Here is a 22,556-nt window from a genome sequence, read left to right on the forward strand (position 1 = left end):
AAATTGGTGAGGATTTTTTATCAAGCCTTCCCTAGGAAACGGGGTGTAGGGTTTGGGAGGATTTTGGGGGGAAAGACGTTTCCAAGCGGGCTCTTTCCCTATTATATATTTGTTAGACGCTTGGTGGTGGCAGCAATAAAGTCCAGGGGCAAAAGGTAAAATAGTTTGTACCTTGGGGAAGTTTTAACCTAAGCTGGTAAAAATAAACTTAGGGGCGTTTTCATGCAGGTCCCCACATCTGTACCCTAGAGTTCAGAGTGGGGAAGGAACCTTGACACCATGGATGCCAGGAAACAGTCTGACTGTGGAAATATAACCTATCCATTTTTTGAGGAGATGGTCAGGATTTTATGCAATTACACTACTGCTGAAACTTCCAGGGGAAGCAGAGAGGATTACTATCCAGCTCGCTCCCAGGTCTCGCCTGCTAACTCCTCCAACCCATATAAGCACCTCCAAGGTACGACCTTAACTGCAAAGCCAAACCAGGAAAAACAAGTCTCAATCCTCCACAATCTCCAAGGTACAAGTGCAAAACCAAACAGCATGTACTGCACACTCAAAACCCGCAATGTATCCCTCCTCGTGTACACACCACTTACCATCTCTGAGGTCCCCCCAAGACTGCAAAGAATCTCAGGGAGAGGAAAGCAGAAATCATGTTAAAAAAGCACTATAATAACCCCTCTGGAACCTGAACAACCACCAGTTTTTTTTCTCTGTACTCCCCCAGGCATGGCACCTGCAGCAGTCCAGACCCTCAAGGACAGGGCCTTCAGCAACAGTTGAGCAACTGGCTAACTGAGGGAGAAGAAACAGGGAACTTGTATGAAATATTCACAGACCTCATTGCAGACTCCCCAAAAAACTGAAAACAATGGAGAACTGACGGTCGTATTTGAGGTTGGAAAGAAATAAAAGACAAGGAGCTATCCAGACAGAGCGATAAAGTGGCCAGATACAGCATGGCAATGTCCAGAGATAGCGCTGCCATGGCAAAAGATACACTGCAGAGAAAGACAAGGACATGCAAAGTCAACTCTTGTAGGTGACACAGGAGCAGAATGCTCATCTGTAGTGCATGCTGCTAGCAGGCACACAGAAAATCCAGTGCCCTAAACCAGGACGCAGCCATGTTCTGCAGCCCATGGACAATACAGGGTAATGGGACACCAGCATATGTTCCCTGCTGCATTTCTGCAACCATGCTCCCAGATGTCATTGCCCTCCCCAGCCCAAACTCAGGGCAACAAGAACAACTTCAGCTGGGAGCCTAGATTTTTCATGCCATCTAACAACGCTAATAAGTTTGAGCCCCAACACTCTACACCAGAATGCCGATGCAAGCCGTATACTCGACTGTGAATCGGAGCCCCCGCCCTGTCCCTGTATCATTGTGTGCTGCCCTCCACTGCATTGTGTCACTTTAAAGCTACGTTTCATTGCTGGTTTAATCAAAGGTTTATTTCTGGCTGCTACAGAACAGATTGAATTTTTAAATGCATAGTACACAGAAAAATAGTGAATTTTGCCTACTTATATATAATAAAGAGTGCCACAATGGGACATTTCTACCACCCATCAAAGAAACTGCAATGCCCACAATCCAATCCCCCTCCTCCCACCACCACCCCCTGAGGATAACAGCTGGATGTGTAGCTGCACATTTTCAGGCCTGAGACACAAAGTAAGAGCAACAGGCATCCCTAACAACACTGTCCTGGCTGTTTCCATTCTTCTAATGGACATCTTGGTGGCTGCTCAAACCACTAGGCAAGTCTCCTACCCATCTTTCAGCCTTTCTCCCTTACTCTCATAAATATTGTGCAAAATACAACACACTGCTATGATCTTAGGCAAGTTTTTTTTTCTGCAGCTTCCAGCCTGGCCAAAGGCACAAGTCACTATCATTCTGCAATGACTGAGGCAATAGCTAAACAGTTCCTTCATGCCTTTTTGTCCCAGTGCCCTGTGAATGGGATAAGCTGGGTCTCCCAGGATAATCAGAGCAATCTCCACACTATTAACATCCATAATAATCGTGGGGGCAAAGTCTCCTTTATTCACGATGGTAAATAGAGCTGAGTTCCACAATCGCATCCTAGCATCATGGCCTTTTCCAGACCACGCTGCATTTACGTTTGTGAACCTGCCATGCTGGTAAGCCAGGCCATGGAGTATCATGGAGAAATACTCCTTTCTGTTTATAAACGCTGAGCCCTGGTGTGAGATGTGAATGATAGGTACATGGGTCCCATCAAGTGCCCCAACATAGTTTGAGAACCCTTTTATCATCATCTCCTGAGCTCTACCAAGCTTTATAACCCAGTGCAACAGTACCTTATGCACGGCATCATACATCTGCATAACAGTGGCCCCAACAGTTGATCTGTCCCTGCTGAACTGGCTAGCTACAGACCGGTAACATTTGAAGGTGGCTTGCTTCTAGATGGCAATGGTGACCTGCTTCTCCAAGGGTACGGGACACCACCTGTTGGCATGTTGTCACTGCAGCTTCAGGGCTAGTTCAACACCGAACTCCAAAAGGCTGCCTTTGCCCTCCTGAAATTCCATCACCAATTCTGATCATCCCAGATCTGCAGAAAGATGCTTTCCCACCAACTGATGATGGTCTCCTGAGCCCAGAAATGGTGCTGTACTGTGTGAAGCTGCTTCAGGAACAGCTCATGAATAGAAGTTGCTTGGTTTCATCCTCTTCTTTCTCATCCTTGTCCTCCTGCCTCAGTTGCTGCTGGAAAACTCGTTGCTGCGGCCACATCATCTGCCTGGTGGTGTGGCGGGCACAGTCCAAAACGAAAGCCATGGGGCTCCAAGAGCTCAAATAAAGCCCAAACAGCCTCTGGGTACTTGCAGTTGCCAGCACAGCAGAGCACTGTTGGGTCCATACTGGCTAACAATAATTCATAAATGGTGATAGCCCACCCAGAAAGAGAGGCAGCATGGGACAGAAGGAACAGAATCATGGGATTTTGTTTTGTTTTGAAGTGTTAGCATAATTGGGCTGAACTGCAGAATGGTCTTATAATGTGTGAATCTCTGTCACATAGGATGAGGGAGCAGCTTTATGGAAATATTCTATTGCATTCTCAAATTTCTATTTTCACACCTAGGTACCAGAGTGATTAGGAGTTTTTTAAATGGAGAGAAAGAGAGAAGACAGACACCAAATGTTTGAGAGCATTCGACTCTTTTCACTTGCAAATGACTGCAAGTATCCTAATGAACACCAGAAGTGTCGATCTCCTGAGTTACCTAGGTCAACAATCTGAACTGCTATATTTTTATTGTTTTATTTGAATGGAGTCCTGAGACTTAAACACAGACATTCAAAAAAGAGAGTTCTGCAAAATGTTAAGACACTTCCCAGGAAATTGTATTTGAAACTTTTCACCATTTCATTTGGCACAACTTCACACCCCTGGAATCTCACGCTTCCTCAAAATTTTGGAGCAATGTTTTATTTTGTTTCTTAATCTCTGAAACATGAAAACATTAAAAAAAAAACTCACCTTCTGCTTAAAAAATTCCCTTGTGACAAGCATCCTGGATTTTCACTTGGAAAATCTCAACACTCTAAGCAAGGGATGCAAGTTTGCTGTGCTCCATGACAAGTGCAAGACCATGCATGGTGACAAGTACTAGCAGCCTGATTCTCTGATTCTGCAAACAACTACCACCAGCTACCTCACCCTCAAGATTCTAAAGCGGAGGGGGGGGGGGGGGAGAGAGAAGGGATGGGATGTTGCGGAGAATGGATATGTCTTATCAGATGTCATCTTAAATGTGCTCTTCAACACGCAAATGAGGCACTTCAATATGCACTTCTCTCCTAGGTGCTCCCCTCTTGTGACCAAGTGGGAATCTTTTAGCAAACCTCTCATTAATGGAGGATTATGTTCCTCTGTACTTCCTTCCTGCTCATTTCTTTTCCTCTTGCACTTTTATATGCAACATTCCACAGCTGCGGTGTCCAGGATTAAGACTGAGGTGACTAGAAGCTTAAAACTGTAGTGTTACAAAGCATGTGCTACTAGTGTACATTCCAGACCTAACAGTTCTGATTCTAAGTCTGTAATATTTTAAGTCTCCAGATGATGTGAATTTGTTTAGTGATTGCTATGGGAGCCCATATCATGATGAACTGATTTTCTTTTTCACAAAGATTCTCTTTGGTTTGTTTGTTTGTTTTTTTTAACACAAATGGAAGGCCTCTCTGGGTTGAAATTTTCCAGTACTTATGAACAAGACCTGTTTACTTAACTCTCCAAGTACCTACATTTCAAAAGCTTAACATATCAAACTTGGCCACTCTACAAATAACTATCCAATAACAAATAAATGTAAAGTTTCCATGGAATGTGTATAGAAACACATGCCTACGACATTTGTTACAATCAGTGTTTCAACACTGAATGCCAGATGACTTCACAACAACATCACATAATAAAGTACTATGGGAGGCATCTACACTCAAAGTGCGTGTACAGCAATAGCTGTACTTGCACATAAATTACGTGGAAATTCAGCCTAAGACTACACCTACACTATGAGTTAGGGGTGTGGTTCCCCAGCCTGTGTACACATACTCACGGGAGCTCAGTGAGAGCTAGCGTGAGTATAAATAGTAGCAGAGCCATTGTAGCACAGGCAACAGTGGCATAACTTAGCGGTGCCAACCACAAACCTGCCCAACATCCCTAGCTCGTAATGTAGACAGAGCCTAAGTGATGCCTAATAGAAAAGAACATAAACTTTGGCGAGCAAGATGTAAAACAGTAACTGAGACAGCAATGAGATCATCTGATGAACTAATAAATAAGGATATAAAAATGATTAAGAAAAGACTTTCTGTAAGCAGATCACAAGTCAGAAACTTGCAGGAGAACCAATGGGTCTACTACTTCCCCTAGATGTAATGTGGGAAATAAAAGAGGATACGGGGATAGCACACAATATCGTTGCTTTCTTTGCAACCATCTTTACCATTAAGGGTGATGGGAAAATACCTGCATTGGAGTTACTCTATATTTACCGAATGTGAGAGATTGTCACAAAAAGAGGTAACCAAAAAAAAAACAAAAAACCAAAGCTGATGAAACAACTTGAGAAATTAAATTGTAAAACATAAGGACCTTTTGGCATTCAACAAAGACCTCTGAAGGAATGAAACACCTATTAACAAAAAAGAAAGTTAATCACCAGCAGCTGTTTTCCATCCAGTAGATTGTCAACACAGATCTACCGTTCTCAGGAAGGCACATGTGCCCTCGGTGCCAAGTCAAACACTGTAGATTCCAGAAGGCAATAATGGGGTTGCACACATGACCACTCATGGAACCAAACATTCATTATGAAATTATATAAGAAGCCATACAGTCCCAACTCCACCTCAGCTCCTTTCCACTTAATCTGAATTCAATGGAAAAAGAGGAGATGTCAGGAAGACAGGTGGGTAGTATGAATTTATGCTAGGAATCTACTCAAAGAATAAGCATACCTTGAATGCTAGCCTTCTTTCTTCTTCAAGTATTGTGCCTATAGCATCTACATTCAAGACCAGCTGCCAGCAACAACCCATTTAAGAAGCTGGTATGAGGATTAGTAACTAAACAAAGATGGCAGAACAGTACTCCCAAATAGAGCACCAGATCTAGCGACCAAAACAAGTTACTGATGCTGAGATTAAAGGTATGAACTGAACTTTAGGTTACTACCTTACATATCCTCGTGAAACTGTGATTCCAGCAGCTTTGGATGCACTAAAATTAAGTCCCAAGAAAGCAGTGGCTCACAAATAAGTGAGAAAAAATGAACTAGTCCATTTCAAAAACATATTAATGATAGACAGTGTGGTGACATCTTTGCTGTTTCTTTAAATCTTTACCAGGAAGCCAGGCAGAAGAGGGCTAAAGAAAGTTTTAGGTAGAAGTCCTGAAGTGAAGAAGAAAGACTGACAGACAGGTGGGCAAATTATTTTTAGGGATAATATTGTCTTCCTTATACTAATTACATATCTTGTTCAGTGCTCGTGGCTCTTTCTGTGATTCTTTACTACTGTCTCATGAAAGAATGTGCACGAACTGAAAATCTTTGCACTGGAGCTGATATGGCTGCCAGACGAACTTAAAAAAATCCTTCTGTTTTCAGATGATATGGCTGCCAGATGGACTTTGACAGTACTCCAGATAATTCAGGATGCTTTAGTGGTAACAAATAGTTCAAACTTAGAGAGGCTGTGGAAGTGAAAAGATGACAGTGCTCATTAGAACACAAGGAAAAATTTCTTCCACTTGGAGTCATAAGTCTCTTGCTCTGAAGGCTCCAAGTGAGATGTGTTAAACTTCCTGGGAAGAGCCCAAATGGGAACTTGACAACAAGCCATGAGCCAGTCCACTCAGAGTAGAAATACTGAATCTGTATCAAGAGCCTATAGAGCCCACATCACCCTAATATCAGAGTACCATGACTTTGGCCTTGTGACAGGAGATGTGGCAGACCTAGGAATTCTGAGATCGAGAATCAGTGAACCAAGGGGAAACTACTAACATTGCATGAACTCTGTGCTGTATGAACTTCCTGATGACCAGTACGGGAGGGAAGTACTCTAGTCCAACAGAAGGACTGCCAGAATCTGAGCCACGTCTCAAACACAATCAAAGAACCTCCATCTTCTCTTTTGTGGCAAAGAAGTCTAAGACATCTTCCCCACCTGTAAAAGACAAAATTACCATAGTTCCCTTGAGAAACTATTTATACTGAGCAGTGAATTTCTGGCTCAGATAACATGTCAAGATGTTGTTCATCTTCCTGGAAAATGGCAGAGTTGGACAGGATGATGCACTCACCGTTTGCAGAACCTGAAATCCCCCCATCAGCGTGGCTGAGAATGAGCTCCTCCCTGCCAGTTCATATAGCTACATACGCATGGCTTAAGTATTGTCCAGGAAGATATGCATCAGCCTGTTCCTCATTTAAGCAAAGAAAGCGTTACAAGATAGCTGAATTGCTCTCACCTATTTTTATATTAATACTATATTTATTAATTAATATATTATTTATTATAATTATACTTAATCCCTTCAGATTTACATCATGCCTGTATTGGGGGATGATCTAAGTGAGCCCCATCCATTATAACCATTACAATGACAGACAAAAGATAAAAGAGAATTGGAGGCATACTTGGGTAATTGTCTACCATATCAGAAATTCTTGACTGTTTCAGGGTGTGATCATCAGAGATTGCTGTGACTGATGTGTCATTCATACCCTACTGCATAGGTATCTCAACTTGAGTCTGGACAGTTAAGAATCACAAAAGGACTTGAACCAATCACTGAGGTAAGGATAAGTGTGAATATACAGACCTCTTAAGTGAGCTAAAAGTACAGCTAGGCAATTAGCAAAAATGCTTGGAGCTGCTTTGAGTCCAAAGGGGAGAACTCTGTATTGGCTGTGATCCTCACCCATACAGAACCTATGGAATTTGTGCCATATCAACTTGATAGATATATAAAAAAAGATACTGTTTAAACTGAGAGCTCCAAACCAGCCTTGTGGCTTTACAGCGGGGAATGCAGAATCTGAACCTTTGGCTACACATGCGTAACTTTCTTAAAGCTAGTGGGGGATGCAACCCTCATTTGGTTTTGGGGGTGGAGCTGGAATAAAGGAATAATGGGAATAGCACACCTTCCTATGATATTGCAGAGGAACAGTAGAAGAAGGAAAGTTATTTTGTCTCTCAGTATCTTGGCAGGCGTGGGATACCTGAAAAAGGATGGGGAAGGAAGGGTCAGAAAGCTTCCACAGAAGGCAAAATTAAATATTCTTTAGGATCCCATGAGTGCAAGGTAATTCCATTTCATTACAACTGAAAAAAAAGCTAGTTGGTACCAAAACATACAGTAACCAGGTGAAGTGGAAAGGAGGTTCTTTAGTGCACAAGTAATCTGCTCTGTGGATAATAGAGAATTATAGGGATTGATACATGCCCCAGCCTTAAAATATCAAAACATTGGTGGTGCCTTTTCTTGGATCATTGAAAGCTGAAAACTTAATGTCTCTGCTATTCACTCCAAAAAGTCCTGAGAGCTGTTGAAGTTATGCGTGTGTTGGGTTACACAGATAGGTAGCCCACATTCTTATCCAGAACAGGACACAAAGCAAATAGCTGGTCCTGGAAGTCTTCCTCCTCCTATTTTTCATAATCACCATCCTTTTCATCTAAGTAGAGGAGGACTCCACAGACATGAGATCTTAAACATACCAGAATGACCTTCAGATCTTTTAGAAAAATCTGAAATAAAAGGCTGCAGGTCTTTCAGGAACTCTAAGAGAATTTTTCTTAGGAGGGTGACCCTTAGTTGTGGGTCCCACATAGACCAATGAGGTCAATGAGTGTGGGGTTCAAAAGCATAAGGTATAAGCCAAAGAGATGTCAAGAGAGACAGAAGTTAACTTAATGCAGAAACAGTAGATTAAGATCTCCAAAGTAGATGATCCCTTGGAACTGAGAGCCCTCAGAACAAACTTCAAACTACGGGCCTGAAGGCAGCAAATTCAACACCAAGAGCCTTCTGTCCAAGAGTGACCCTTATCCACAACCAACCAGAAGTGCAAGTGGAAAGCAATGCCTTCTTAAATGAGATCCAGGTTACTGAAGGTATGCTGTGATTTTAATGTAAAGCTATTACTTAGCTGCTTGCTCACTGACTAGTCCGATACATGAAACCAACATTTTTAAGAGCAGTAAGGGTCTAAATAAATTACAAAAAGAAAATACTCCAAAAGATTAAAAGTAGTAACAAACTGGCAAATGATGAGACAATGTTTTTGTACATTACCATGTTGATTAATGCACTACAATAATTTTTTCCAGTTTAATAAACTTACCGGGCTGATAATATTTCAATAAGCTCTTTCCTGTTCTGCACTCGGAGTTTGTTAGTTTTATATCTGGAATCTTTACTAATTTCAAGCAAATTCAGGATCTAAATGAAAACAAAAATACAGTGAATAAGAAACACGTTTAGCAGGTAAATGTAAAGACCACTTGTGCAGCCAAGCAAATTCATAGGGACATAAGGTAACTTGCTAAACACCCTCTCTGTTAGCAAACTTTTTAAAAACAAAACAGCAATGAGGAAAGAGAGAGGATACATTACCTACCCCAATGTCATCAGCAAGTTGGGAAAGACATGGGAAGAGAACTGGAATCCCAAATCCCAGTCCATCGCTCTGTCTATTAACAGTGTCTCTAGGCATTGACACGATACATTCTAGTATGTTACAAAGATTGCAAGTAACTGTGGTCAGGGTGGGGAAAACAGTAGAGCAGGGATTGGCAACCTTTGGCATGTGGACCGTCAGGTAAATCCGCTGACGGGCCGGGACGGTTGGTTTACCTGCAGCATCCGCAGATTCGGCCGATCACAGCTCCCACTGGCCGCGGTTTGCCGTTCCAGCCCAATGGGGGCTGCAGGAAACGGCGGCCAGCACATCGCTTGGCCCACGCCGCTTCCCGCAGCCCCCTTGGCCTGGAGCAGCGAACCGCGGCCAGTGGGACCTGCGATCGGCTGAACCTGTGGATGCTGCAGTTAAACAAACCGTCCCAGCCCACCAGTGGATTTCCCTGATGGGCCGTGTGCCAAAGATTGCCGATCCCTGCAGTGGAGACAGAGAAGACATATGCACATAGCACTGTAAAAAGAGTCAGTTCTGTGGGACCATGCTACACTGAGTTGTGTGTCACAGGATCACAGAGAAAGATATGCTGATTGTATTTGATAATTCTGGTAGACAGGGGAAATGCTATGTCTAAGTGGACTTTTTTCCATTTCAGTGTTTTGTATTAAAACAACAGTAAAAAGCAAACATATTTTCCTTTGAGGTGTCATTTTTCTTCATTATTATTTAGTGAAGTAATAATGAAGAAAAAAGGTGGTGTCACCTCATAAAAAGGAAAAATAGATCTTGTAAAAGTAACACCTAACTAACATCTTGGAAACTTAACGATAATGCACCGACAAAGTGGAATTAGACCGAAAAAGGACTTTTAAAAATGTGACAACAAAATCCTGGCAGTTTTATAGGAACATTAATAGGACAGAAGAAGACCATATGGGTTATCAAGACCTACAACATCTGTATTAACCTCAGCATTCGTTTGGATAGACAGATGAATAGATCAATGTTAGTTAATGGGTTGATTTGTGTTCCACAAGACAAAATCAAAACAACTCCTATATCATAATAAAGGGAAAGGGAGAATTCCTAAAAATAAAAGGATAATATGAGTTTTCTCTGTCTTGCTTACAGAGAGAGAGAGAATGAATTCTAGTTTGCTGATCCTGGTTCCACTTGGCCATTGCAAGGTATCACCATCTAAACATGATAAATATTTTCAAAGATGCCTCATATCTACCACCATAACAAAACTGACTCTTGGATGGTGATGCTATCTCTAGATCTGACCTCTAACCTTTAATCTCTAATAATCTAGTTTGCCAGTGACCAAACATCATTATCATTTGATGACTGTTTAGTTGTGTGCTGTGAATCAGGTGTGGTCACAGTCCAACTCTGAGTGAATGACTGTTCATGTGAGTGATAAAAACAAGTTCTAGCAGTTATCCTTGTATCTGCAATTCATCCTGTCTTTGGACATGTCTACACTTACTGGGGATCGCCGACGCTGCTGCGATCGATGCAGCGCGGGTTGAATTAGCGGGTCTATTAACCACAGAGTGCTTTCTGGTCGACTCAAGAGGAGTAAGGTAAGTTGACGGGAGAGCGTCTCCCGTTGACACAGCACAGTGTAGACACCACAGTAATTCGACCTAAACTACATTGACTCCAGCTACCTTATTCAAGTAGGCCTTGTCTACACTACCACGGTAAGTAGACCTAAATTATGCTACTCCAGCTTCATGAATAACGTAGCTTAGGTCAATTTACTGTAATGTATACACGACGCTGCATCAACAGGAGATGCTCTCCCTTCGACTTACCTTACTCTTCTCGTACCAGTGGAGTACCGGAGTTGACCAGAGAGTGCTCTGTGGTCGATTAAGCAAGTCTTCCCTAGATCCAGCATTGATCCCCAGTAAGCGTAGACATGGCCATAGCTGGAGGAGCGTAACTTAGGTTGACTTACCCCAGTAGTGTAGACAAGGCCTTTATGTGTCATCCTGCCATTGTTATTTTGTTTATTTCACTATGATCATTTTAAAGTTAGACTGTTTCCCTCACTCCCTAACTTCTCAAGCACACTTGCACTAGAACTGCCCTTCAAAATGCTTAAGAATGAACGTTTGGAGATTATACATTTGGGCTATTCTTTTCCAAAATGTGTGAATTTTTCTTTTGTTATATACATTGGCCCATTCTTGAAATGTGTCTTTGTTTTAGAATTCACATTTAGATCCAAGTAGCCCCACGTAAGAACACATTTTTTAAAAATTGTTGATCAATATGAAACATGTTGCTTCTATACTTGTGTGTAAAAAATAGAGAAGTTTCACAGAAAGTCTTCAGCAATTAATCAAATATCAAAAGATCTAGCTCAACAAATAATTTGTGGGTTTTCTCCTCCTTCTTCTTCTTTAAGATTACTTGTCCAAAAGCATATGGTTCAGGGAGAAAGTCTGTAATCATTTACCACTCTGAGCTGGCTGCTACATCTCTGTAGTGAATGTCTTCACAGGCAACAGCTTCCGTATGTTCCATATTTTTAGCACTGACCCTTCATAATAAGGCTCTTTGATACCCGTTCAAATATTTGAATTAATGTTCTCTGTATTTACTGAAGGTCCTTCTTGCAGCTTAAGTATTTTGAGCCTTCTGGCAATTAAAGTACTCTTAATTTATCACCTCTTCCCTTTCCCTACGGTTTTTAGTTCCACAAGTAACCTTCATCTTAAAGTGGGACAAACCTTTAAGAGTTTTAACAACATTACATCTCGTTCAAAACTAGGCATTCCTACTGAGCTTCTGGGCATCTTAACCGCTTCAGTCTGTCTCTATAATTATTCTTTAAGAGTAGCAATGTTAGTCTTTCTAAATAAGGATATGAAAACTGATTTAGATGAAAAAGCAATGAGAACTGTTGCTCAAAACTTGAACCAACATTTCTTTCCCCTTCTGTACAGAAAACTTTAATTTTTGCACATCTGTGGCAGTACAGTACTGTGGATATTTTGAAATGTCTTGCATAAATCTATTCTAATAGTATTTATATTCTTAGGGTGGGATATAAAACCAAGATCTAGAGCATATGTTACAATTGAAGTTCTCATGGCACTTTTCATAGAAGTAAGCCTGGTTTTATGGCTTAGTTGCAACAAGGTAATTTACATGATGTTTATCTAAATTCCCCTTACTGTTTAAACTGGTTGAAGTCCTCTTTTTTAATTTTAATCTTCCTGCCTTAAACTGTTGTGTAGCTTTGCTGTGCACCATTAAACACCTGTCACGTATCAACTAGAAGTGGGTGGATTGATCCCTCTATTGCCCTTACCTATTTTATTATTAGATTTAAGTTGTTAGATTTAAGTAATATAGTATAACCGTGATTATTCAAAGGTCTCAGCAGACTCCAAAACCTTTGAGTAACTGGGATCTTGACTAATTATGGGACCTGCTTAGGTTTGAAGTCTGCAGGCTAGAAGCCTATGTTCAGGGTCTCCAGTGCCTCCTGACTCTGAACACAGATTTCAATGCCTCCTGAACCAGCTCCCCTATTAGAGAAAGCCATGACAACTTACTCAAGGATGGCCAGCAACACAGCACTTCAATGTATAGTTCTTCAAAGGCTGACATTTCATAAAGACAAAGTTCCCCCACTCTCTGGAGATGCAGAGAGGCCCCCTCAAATGCAGCTCCCTCTTCTTGGACAATTAGACTGAGAGAAGTCCCTGCAGTGGTACTGCTGTTGGTCACTAGAGCTGGACAACATTTTTCAGACAAATTATTCATCAAAAAATAAAGTTTAAGATCAACCAAAGTTATTAGTGAATTCTGGTTGAAATTGGTAAACAGTTTCAGATGAAAAAATGATTTTTTTAACGGCAAAACATTTCATTTCAATACCTTTGAAATGACACATATTGACTCATTTATTTTTTAAAAAGTAAAATGCTGGTTAAGCACAGCCAAAAGCCAAAAAATGACTACTGAAAATGAACCATTTCAGGTTGACCCAAATCAAAAAAATTGGAGGGCGGGGGGGAGATTTTTCAGTTCAGCTACCAAACTGAAAAATCAATTATTCACTCAGCTCTGTTGGTCACCCTAAACTCTGAAGAGCTGGCTTATTCAGTCATCCATCTTCCCCATGGGGCTTATGTATTTTACAGTGATGAAGAGATTACAAAATCATAGAACCTTGTGTGCTGAAAACCTGTTGAGATGGCCAACCCTGGGGAAGTTGGCCAGCTGTCTGCGACTAAGAGAACAAACCCAAGCAAGAGGAAGCAGGAACCTGGGCCAGGTTCAGCTACAGTTACCTGGAATTCAAGGGAAATAAGACCCAGTTTTTAAGTACAAGGGGTTTTGGCTAAGTGAATTTCAGATAATTGTGACTGCTTTGCACTTCGAGATACTTAGATATGAGGCACTATAGAAGTGCAAATTATTAGTCCAATATAGTCAAAGCAGGAAAATAATGGAAGTCTTGTGATGAAGCCCGATCCAATGAGATTGCCAGCCCAAAAAGGTCTTCATAAGTCTTAGGATAAACATCCAAGCTTTTGGATTCACATTCAAATTGAACGTGTAGATGTTCACAAAGCACTAATTTAAAATTGACTAAATTGGTAATAAACTTTACGTTTGTGTGCTCATTTATAGTAGGAATGTGGCAACTTCATGAGCCTAATTTCTAACCCATTTAAACATCATAGGTTCAGAAGTTTGACTCCAACCCAGATGTTACTAGTTTTGCATTCTGCTTATAAAAGGGCAATGAACAAGCAATGACAAAAACAGACTAAAAGAGGAGCAAAGAGAGTGAGCAAAGTGACAAACAAAAAGGAGACTGTGAACAAGGGGGAAGGAACACTAGCCAAAACAGGGAAAACCTGGCTAAAGAATATTAAGATAAATTAGATGTATTCAAGTCAGCTGGGCCTGAATGAAATTCACCCTAGGGCACTTGAGGGTAAAACAATCTCAGAACCATTAGTGATTATTTCCAAGAACTCATGGAGGATGGGTGAGATTCCAGAAGACTGAAGAAGGGCAAACATAATACCTATCTTTTAAAAGGAAACAAAGGGAACCCGGGGACTCTATCTATGAATTATAATCCACTCAGCCTAAATTCAATACCTGGAAAGATAATGGAACGTATTATCAAACAATCAATCTGTAAGCATTTAGAGCAGTTGTGGGCAACCTGCAGCCCATCAGGGTAAGCTGATTGCAGGCCACAAGACATTTGCGGACATTGACCGCACGCACGCACGGCCCCCCCGCAGCTCCCAGTGGCCGCGGTTCACCATTCCTGCTGGATCAACGTCTGCAAAATGTCTTGTGGCCTGCAATCAGCTTGCCCTGATGGGCTGCATGCAGCCCGCAGGCTGCAGGTTGCCCACCACTGACTTAGAGGATAACAGGGTGATAAGTAATAGCCAACTTGGATTTGTCAAGAACAAATCATGCCAAACCAAGTTAATTTCTTTCTTTGACAGGGTCACTGTCCCAGTAGAACAGCAGATGTGATATACATTGATTTTAGTAAGGCTTTCGATATAGTCCCATGTGACTTTCTCACAAACAAACAAAGAAAATGTGGAATCCCCGCTACTGGAGGTTTTTAAGAATAGGATAGACAAACAACTGTCATCAATGGTCTAGGTATACTTCGTCCTGCCTCAATATGGGGAATGGACTAGATGACTTCTGGAGGTCCCATCTAGCCCTACAATTCTATTATTCTAAAGGAGCAGAGGGGAGAAAAGAGAAAAATGATAATGAAAAACCAAACAGTCTCTGTATCACATATAATCCACCATTTGTGCCAGCTAGATTTTAGTCATGTTCTTCTGTCTTTAACACTGTGCCATGGCACAAACTACTCTCTAGATAGAATAACTTTGCTTTCTTTTCTTTTTTTTCAAATTTATTCATTGGGGGTGGGAGGAACTGTGTTTAAAGACAGGTAATAAAAGGTTTGAGATCTCAAAAGTTAATCTAAGATTCTCCTGGGAACTTTCAATAGAAACAGGAGGTAGAAAATAGATGTATTTTTCTTAGGCCCAGATTCAGTGAGGTATATGAGCACATGCATAATGCATCCGATGAAGTGAGCTGTAGTTCACGAAAGCTTATGCTCAAATAAATTGGTTAGTCTCTAAGGTGCCACAAGTACTCCTTTTCTTTTTGCGAATACAGACTAACACGGCTGTTACTCTGAAACCTGTCATTATGCAAGCCACTGCATTTAGCTGTGTGGAGTGGAAATCTATCAACTGCATGAAAAAACTTGTACAGATACAGACAGACATCATCTTCCTTTCCAAATGCAAACAGATGGACATCGTACCAAAAGGACTGAAGTAAAAAATCCATTACAATTTACATACCACACAGACTATGCTGACAGCTTGTGCCACACGCTCTCAAAGAAACTGCGGAATCACCTGATCAACATCCTCTACACAAACAGGGAAAGATTAAGAATGAGCTCTCAAAAATGGATACTCTCATAAAAAAACAACCTTCCACACAAACTTCCTCGCGGCTGGACTTTACTAAAACTAGACAAGCCATTTACAACAAACACTTTGCTTCTCTACAAAAGAAAAAGGACACTAAACTTTCTAAACTACTACATGCCGCAAGGGGCCACAGCAATGGGTCCCTCAACCCACCCAGCAATATTCTCATCCTATCCAAGTATACTCTTAGCCCAGCAGAAGCAGCTGTCCTATCTCGGGGCCTCTCCTTCTGCCCCTCCACCCCTACAAACATGATACAGTTCTGTGGTGACCTAGAATCCTATTTTCGACGTCTCCGACTCAAGGAATATTTCCAACATACCTCTGAACAACATACTAATCCACAGAGACCTCCCTACCAACACTACAAAAAGAAGGATTCTAGGTGGACTCCTCCTGAAGGTCGAGACAGCAGACTGGACTTCTACATAGAGTGCTTCCGCCGACGTGCACGGGCTGAAATTGTGGAAATGCAGCATCACTTGCCCCATAACCTCAGCCGTGCGGAACACAATGCCATCCACAGCCTCAGAAACAACTCTGACATCATAATCAAAAAGGCTGACAAAGGAGGTGCTGTTGTCATCATGAATAGGTCGGAATATGAACAAGAGGCTGCTCGGCAGCTCTCCAACACCACTTCTACAAGCCACTACCCTCTGATCCCACTGAGAGTTACCAAAAGAAACTACAGCATTTGCTCAAGAAACTCCCTGAAAAAGCACAAGATCAAATCCACACAGACACACCCCTGGAACCTCGACCTGGGATATTCTATCTACTACCCAAGATCCATAAACCTGGAAATCCTGGGCGCCCCATCATCTCAGGCATTGGCACCCTGACAGCAGGATTGTCTGGCTATGTAGACTCCCTCCTCAGGCCCTACGCTACCAGCACTCCCAGCTACCTTCGAGACACCACTGACTTCCTGAGGAAACTACAATCCATCGGTGATCTTCCTGATAACACCATCCTGGCCACTATGGATGTAGAAGCCCTCTACACCAACATTCCACACAAAGATGGACTACAAGCCGTCAAGAACACTATCCCCGATAATGTCACGGCTAACCTGGTGGCTGAACTTTGTGACTTTGTCCTTACCCATAACTATTTTACATTTGGGGACAATGTATACCTTCAGATCAGCGGCACTGCTATGGATACCCGCATGGCCCCACAGTATGCCAACATTTTTATGAAAAAAGAAAAAAGAAAAGGAGTACTTGTGGCACCTTAGAGACTAACCAGTTTATTTGAGCATGAGCTTTCGTGAGCTACAGCTCACTTCATCGGATGATCCGATGAAGTGAGCTGTAGCTCACGAAAGCTCATGCTCAAATAAACTGGTTAGTCTCTAAGGTGTCACAAGTACTCCTTTTCTTTTTTCTTTTTGCGAATACAGACTAACACGGCTGTTACTCTGAAACCTAACATTTTTATGGCTGATTTAGAACAACGCTTCCTCAGCTCTCGTCCCCTAATGCCCCTACTCTACTTGCGCTATATTGATGACATCTTCATCATCTGGACCCATGGAAAAGAAGCCCTTGAGGAATTCCACCATGATTTCAACAATTTCCATCCCACCATCAACCTCAGCCTGGGCCAGTCCACACAAGAGATCCACTTCCCGGACACTACAGTGCTAATAAACGATGGTCACATAAACACCACCCTATACCGGAAACCTACTGACCACTATTCCTATTCCTCCAGCTTTCACCCTGACCACACCACAGGCTCCATTGTCTACAGCCAAGCTCTGTGATACAACCACATTTGCTCCAACCTCTCAGACAGAGACAAACACCTACAAGATCTCTATCAAGCATTCTTACAACTACAATACCCACCTGCGGAAGTGAAGAAACACATTGATAGAGCCAGAAGAGTTCCCAGAAGTCACCTACTACAGGACAGGCCTAACAAAGAAAATAACAGAACGCCACTAGCCGTCACCTTCAGCCCCCAACTAAAACCCCTCCAATGCATTATTAAGGATCTACGGCCTATCCTGAAGGATGACCCAACACTCTCACAAATCTTGGGAGACAGGCCAGTCCTTGCCTACAGACAGCCCCCCAACCTGAAGCAAATACTCACCAGCAACTACATACCACACAACAGAACCACTAACCCAGAAACCTATCCTTGCAACAAAGCCCGTTGCCAACTGTGCCCACATATCTATTCAGGGGACACCATCACAGGGCCTAATAACATCAGCCACACTATCAGAGGCTCGTTCACCTGCACATCCACCAATGTGATATATGCCATCATGTGCCAGCAATGCCCCTCTGCCATGTACATTGGTCAAACTGGACAGTCTCTACGTAAAAGAATAAATGGACACAAATCAGATGTCAAGAATTATAACATTCATAAACCAGTCGGAGAACACTTCAATCTCTCTGGTCACGCGATTACAGACATGAAAGTTGCGATATTACAACAAAAAAACTTCAAATCCAGACTCCAGCGAGAGACTGCTGAATTGGAATTCATTTGCAAATTGGATACAATTAATTTAGGCTTGAATAGAGACTGGGAGTGGCTAAGTCATTATGCAAGGTAACCTATTTCCCCTTGTTTTTTCCTACCCCCCCCCCCCCGCCTCAGACGTTCTTGTTAAACCCTGGATTTGTGCTGGAAATGGCCCACCTTGATTATCATACACATTGTAAGGAGAGTGATCACTTTAGATAAGCTATTACCAGCAGGAGAGTGGGGTGGGGGAAGGTATTTTTTCATGCTTTGTGTGTATAAAAAGATCTTCCACACTTTCCACAGTATGCATCCGATGAAGTGAGCTGTAGCTCACGAAAGCTTATGCTCAAATAAAGTGGTTAGTCTCTAAGGTGCCACAAGTACTCCTTTTCTTTTTGCAAAAACAGACTAACACGGCGGTTACTCTGAAACATGCATAACTTTAAACACATGAGTAATCCCATTGAAGTCACATGCTTAAAGTTAGTTACGGAAATGCTGAACTGCCTTGCTGAACTGGGCCCACAGTCCTATAAAGGGTGACGATGCCCCTTTTTCAATGTTTGTTGGCTTTCACACAAACTAAACTGTGTTCCAAAGGAATCTGCACTATACTATCAGTGGAATGCCACAAGATTCCCCCATCTCTAGCTGTAAATCCCACCTGTAGCATGTTCATGGCTGTATTGAGCATGGATTGAATGACACAACTCGTCTGGTCTTTGTTGTTTACAGGGGCCCAAGTGTGTGACTCAGGGCGTGTCTACACTGGCACTTTACAGCGCTGCAACTTTCTCGCTCAGGGGTGTGAAAAAACCAGCACTGGGAGCCGCACTCCCAGTGCTGGTAGCTATTCTCCTCATGGAGGTGGTCTCCCAGCGCTATGCCGCAACTACACAAGTCACGTCAAAGCGCTGCTGCTAGTGAAGACATGCCCTTATATGATGCTCTGTACTCACAAGGCTAGGAGTATTTCTGGTCAATTTAGAACCCTCCAAGCCTTATGGCTTGGTTTTCAAATGCGTGCAGCACCCCCAACTCCCACGGACATCAACTGGAGCTATTGGGGCCTGAGCATCCCTGAAAATCATGCTATTAATCCACTGTAACCATGTTCAGAACATGCAACATTAAAAAATAGTTATTCCTATTTGCTTTTCTTTACAGAGCCGAAAGACTAACGTCGTGCAAATACCACACATTGTCAATCTTAAACATCATTACCTTGCACACGGTGACAAATTGCTGATCATTCCCAGCTCCCACCACCAGGTAGCCATCCTTAGTTTTGAAAGCCTACAAAAACAAACAGAGATGTCAAATGATGACTAAAATATACTGCATGCATATTTTTCAAGTTCTGGCCCTGTAATGAATTTCCAAAGGTCTTTCTCAAGTGAACCATTATGTTCAGATTCAATTTATGGTTTTATAAAAGCAGTTCAAAGTGATCCATGGAGAAAAAAAATCAGTAATTTAAAGAAGGTCCTTTGATTTTTTCCCCATTCTGGCAGGTCTTCTTTTAAAGGCTGACAATGCAAACAGATTTATTTTACCTGCTACTCCTCTCCTTAGTACAAAGATATGTAACTTGGCTATAAACCGTTTGAGTTACATCTATGATTTGTGAAAGTATGTGGAAAAGCCTTTTTCACAATGGATATGACCTCTATGCAGAGGACTAGCACAAACTTGGGGCTTAAATGGTACATAGGCCTTCTGCTGGTTTAATGCACAGGGGCAAATTTCAGTATATGTTCTTAGGGAGCAATTTTCATATGCAACATTGCATTATTAACATATGCAATTTTCATATGCAACATGTTTACACAGTTTTTATACCAGTATAAACTATTTTAGTTGGAGGGGTGATTTTTTTTAAACCAAATTAGTTAAATCAGTACAACCCTTAGTGCAGATCGAGTTATACAGGTGCCTTATCCTGGTATAGCTTACTCCCCTCCACACAGAGGAACCAGTTATAGTAGCATAAGGCTCTTTTATATCACTGTAACTGCATCCACTCTCCAGACTGTGTAGCACTTTAACTATAACAGTATAATTAAAGTGTTATAATTTTTGTGTGTAGACAAAGCCTAACCTGCTGACACACGAGTGACAGTAAGCTACATTTAGAACAACACTTGCTTACTGTCTCTATAAAATGCACTTCCTAGCAGAAAGAATTATACAGGTCAAAGCGAAAAGTATGAAAGCAATTTTCCAGTTGGATAATTAGCCACTTGACTGTAAGATTCTCACTTAGAAAATAAGGGCCAAATCCTGTAGGCTTACTTGTTCGCAAGCATTCAAAACCCCTGTTGATTTGGCCCTAAACTAATAAAAATATACAGGCATGCAGAATATATATAACTGTTTCTACTGCATTTTCAGACTGAGACAGAGACAATGAACACAGAGAAACTTTGGGAAGAAGAACATAGAAAATAATTATGCAAGGCTAAAGGGTTCCTTAACATTTATTATGTAAACATTTATTTATGCCGATTTTAGTCTAAAAGAAACACTACAGCAGTTATCGAAGACTAACCTAGCAATATTTAACCACTTTTTTGCATACAAAAAAGTATAAATAATTGAGATTCTGACTTTTCTAGCAGTAATTGTGTCCAATACTACTGTCACTATAAAAAAAATTCTCTTCAGGAGACAGGATGAGTCTATTTCAGTCATGTCTCGGTCCAAATAGCAATATTTCTTCATTGATGCTATATACTCAAAAATAGGCCACATACACATTACACAAGTTAATGTTTAATTTCTGTGTGCTCTTTTGTGTGTATAGAATCCAGTCATTTTTATTTATATCATCACACACTATTTCTCTATTAATGCAAATTACAAATTCTTCTACGAACCTTCGTGCTTTGCAATTTCTAATCCTGAGGTCTCCACTGGTTCCACCATTATTAGATACAGAATATGTACATACACATGGAAAGAACTTTTCTCATTAAAAAAGGTACATATTGCATGAAAGATGACACAACTGCTATAAATACATATTCCAAAATATTCTCAAAATCAGCATTATGGCTTAAAACAAAGAATTTAGTACTAATTAGCAATTACCTCTGAGGCACATGCAATCTCTGTAAGAATTGCAGTCACATGACAAGCCACACAGCAGTATTAAACATGCATTCATACCCGTAAGCTGCCAAAATGGCGGAAGTCACTCAAAATGTAAGGGGTCTGGTCATTAGCATTTATGCTTCAGTGGCTTTGTGGTATGTGTGGGAAAACTGATCATTCTTAATTGCATTGTATATTTAAAAAGCAAAAACAACAGTCATGTCATCCTTACTCAACAAAAATAGTATCATCATAAATGCAGCAGTGTCTTTTTGCATGAAGCTTACTCAACTTCCTTCAGCAGCTATTTCTGAGCGTCCCATTACAAAATAGCTGATTATTTGCCAGTCATTGTTGCTGATAAAGCAGAAACTTTCAAATGTTATTAGCACAGCATTGATGCCAACATTTAAGAATGATAACAATGGTTTTATTCATCGCTCACAAATGTACACACACCGCAGGTTACCGCAGGTTACCGCCTGGTCACAGAAAGCTTTACTATCGTATTATACAAAGGAGATTCAGGGCGAAGTGCAAATAGACTTTAATGAGATTTTGTTTTGATAAACTGCTGTCCATCACATCGAATCATTTCAAATTAGTGCAATAAAAGGCATTTCATACAAGGCACACAAGGCAAAAGTCTTTTTTCCTCCCCTATTTTTGGAAGAGTGAAGGCTTCTGGTAGGATACCTGACAGCATGACAAGAATTACTTGCAAACTGCTACTCTAAGTGTCCTGAACTCTGGGGCATATAGTAGGTAAAGACAAAAAGCACAAAATTACTAAAATATAGACAAGAAAATTATTTCACAGCTTATTCATGGAAGCATAGAGATGGAAGATGGGACATCCAAATGCATGGTTTCTCTGCACTGTCTGAGAGGCTTCTATGCAAACAATCTATCAGGAAGGAGATTGTATGTTCAGTGAAATAGTTACAGAGCACATTTCATCAACACACGTAAGTTAAAGGCCAAATCCTAAAAAGTAATGTGCATGTATCCACAACTCCCATTGACTTAAATTACAGGTACTCATGCAAGCACTCAGCACCTTTCAGAATCTGACCCTAAAAGGCAGTTTATGCTAGAAATATTTACTATACCAAAAAATAAAATAAAATAAATAACCACATATAAACATGTAACACACTTTGTATCCATACATAAGATGTTTCAAATGGTTTACAAGCATGCTCCAAACGGCTACATAGA

The 22,556-nt window shown here is 41.2% G+C and overlaps 1 protein-coding gene across 4 annotated transcripts in view; it reads right to left on the reverse strand.

The window, feature by feature from the left end:
* SUGCT (succinyl-CoA:glutarate-CoA transferase) overlaps positions 1-22,556 on the reverse strand; it is a 478,648-nt gene that overhangs the window by 258,953 nt on the left and 197,139 nt on the right. For all 4 annotated transcript variants that reach the window (XM_074943248.1, XM_074943246.1, XM_074943249.1 and 1 more), the window contains 2 exons: positions 19,464-19,535; positions 8,917-9,014 (listed from right to left, as the gene is read on the reverse strand). In XM_074943248.1, coding sequence (XP_074799349.1) covers positions 8,917-9,014; positions 19,464-19,535 — 170 coding nt within the window. The remainder of the gene's footprint in view (positions 1-8,916; positions 9,015-19,463; positions 19,536-22,556) is intronic.

Source organism: Natator depressus, chromosome 2 (assembly GCF_965152275.1).
Source record: "Natator depressus isolate rNatDep1 chromosome 2, rNatDep2.hap1, whole genome shotgun sequence".
Classification (NCBI taxonomy): Eukaryota; Metazoa; Chordata; order Testudines; family Cheloniidae; genus Natator; species Natator depressus.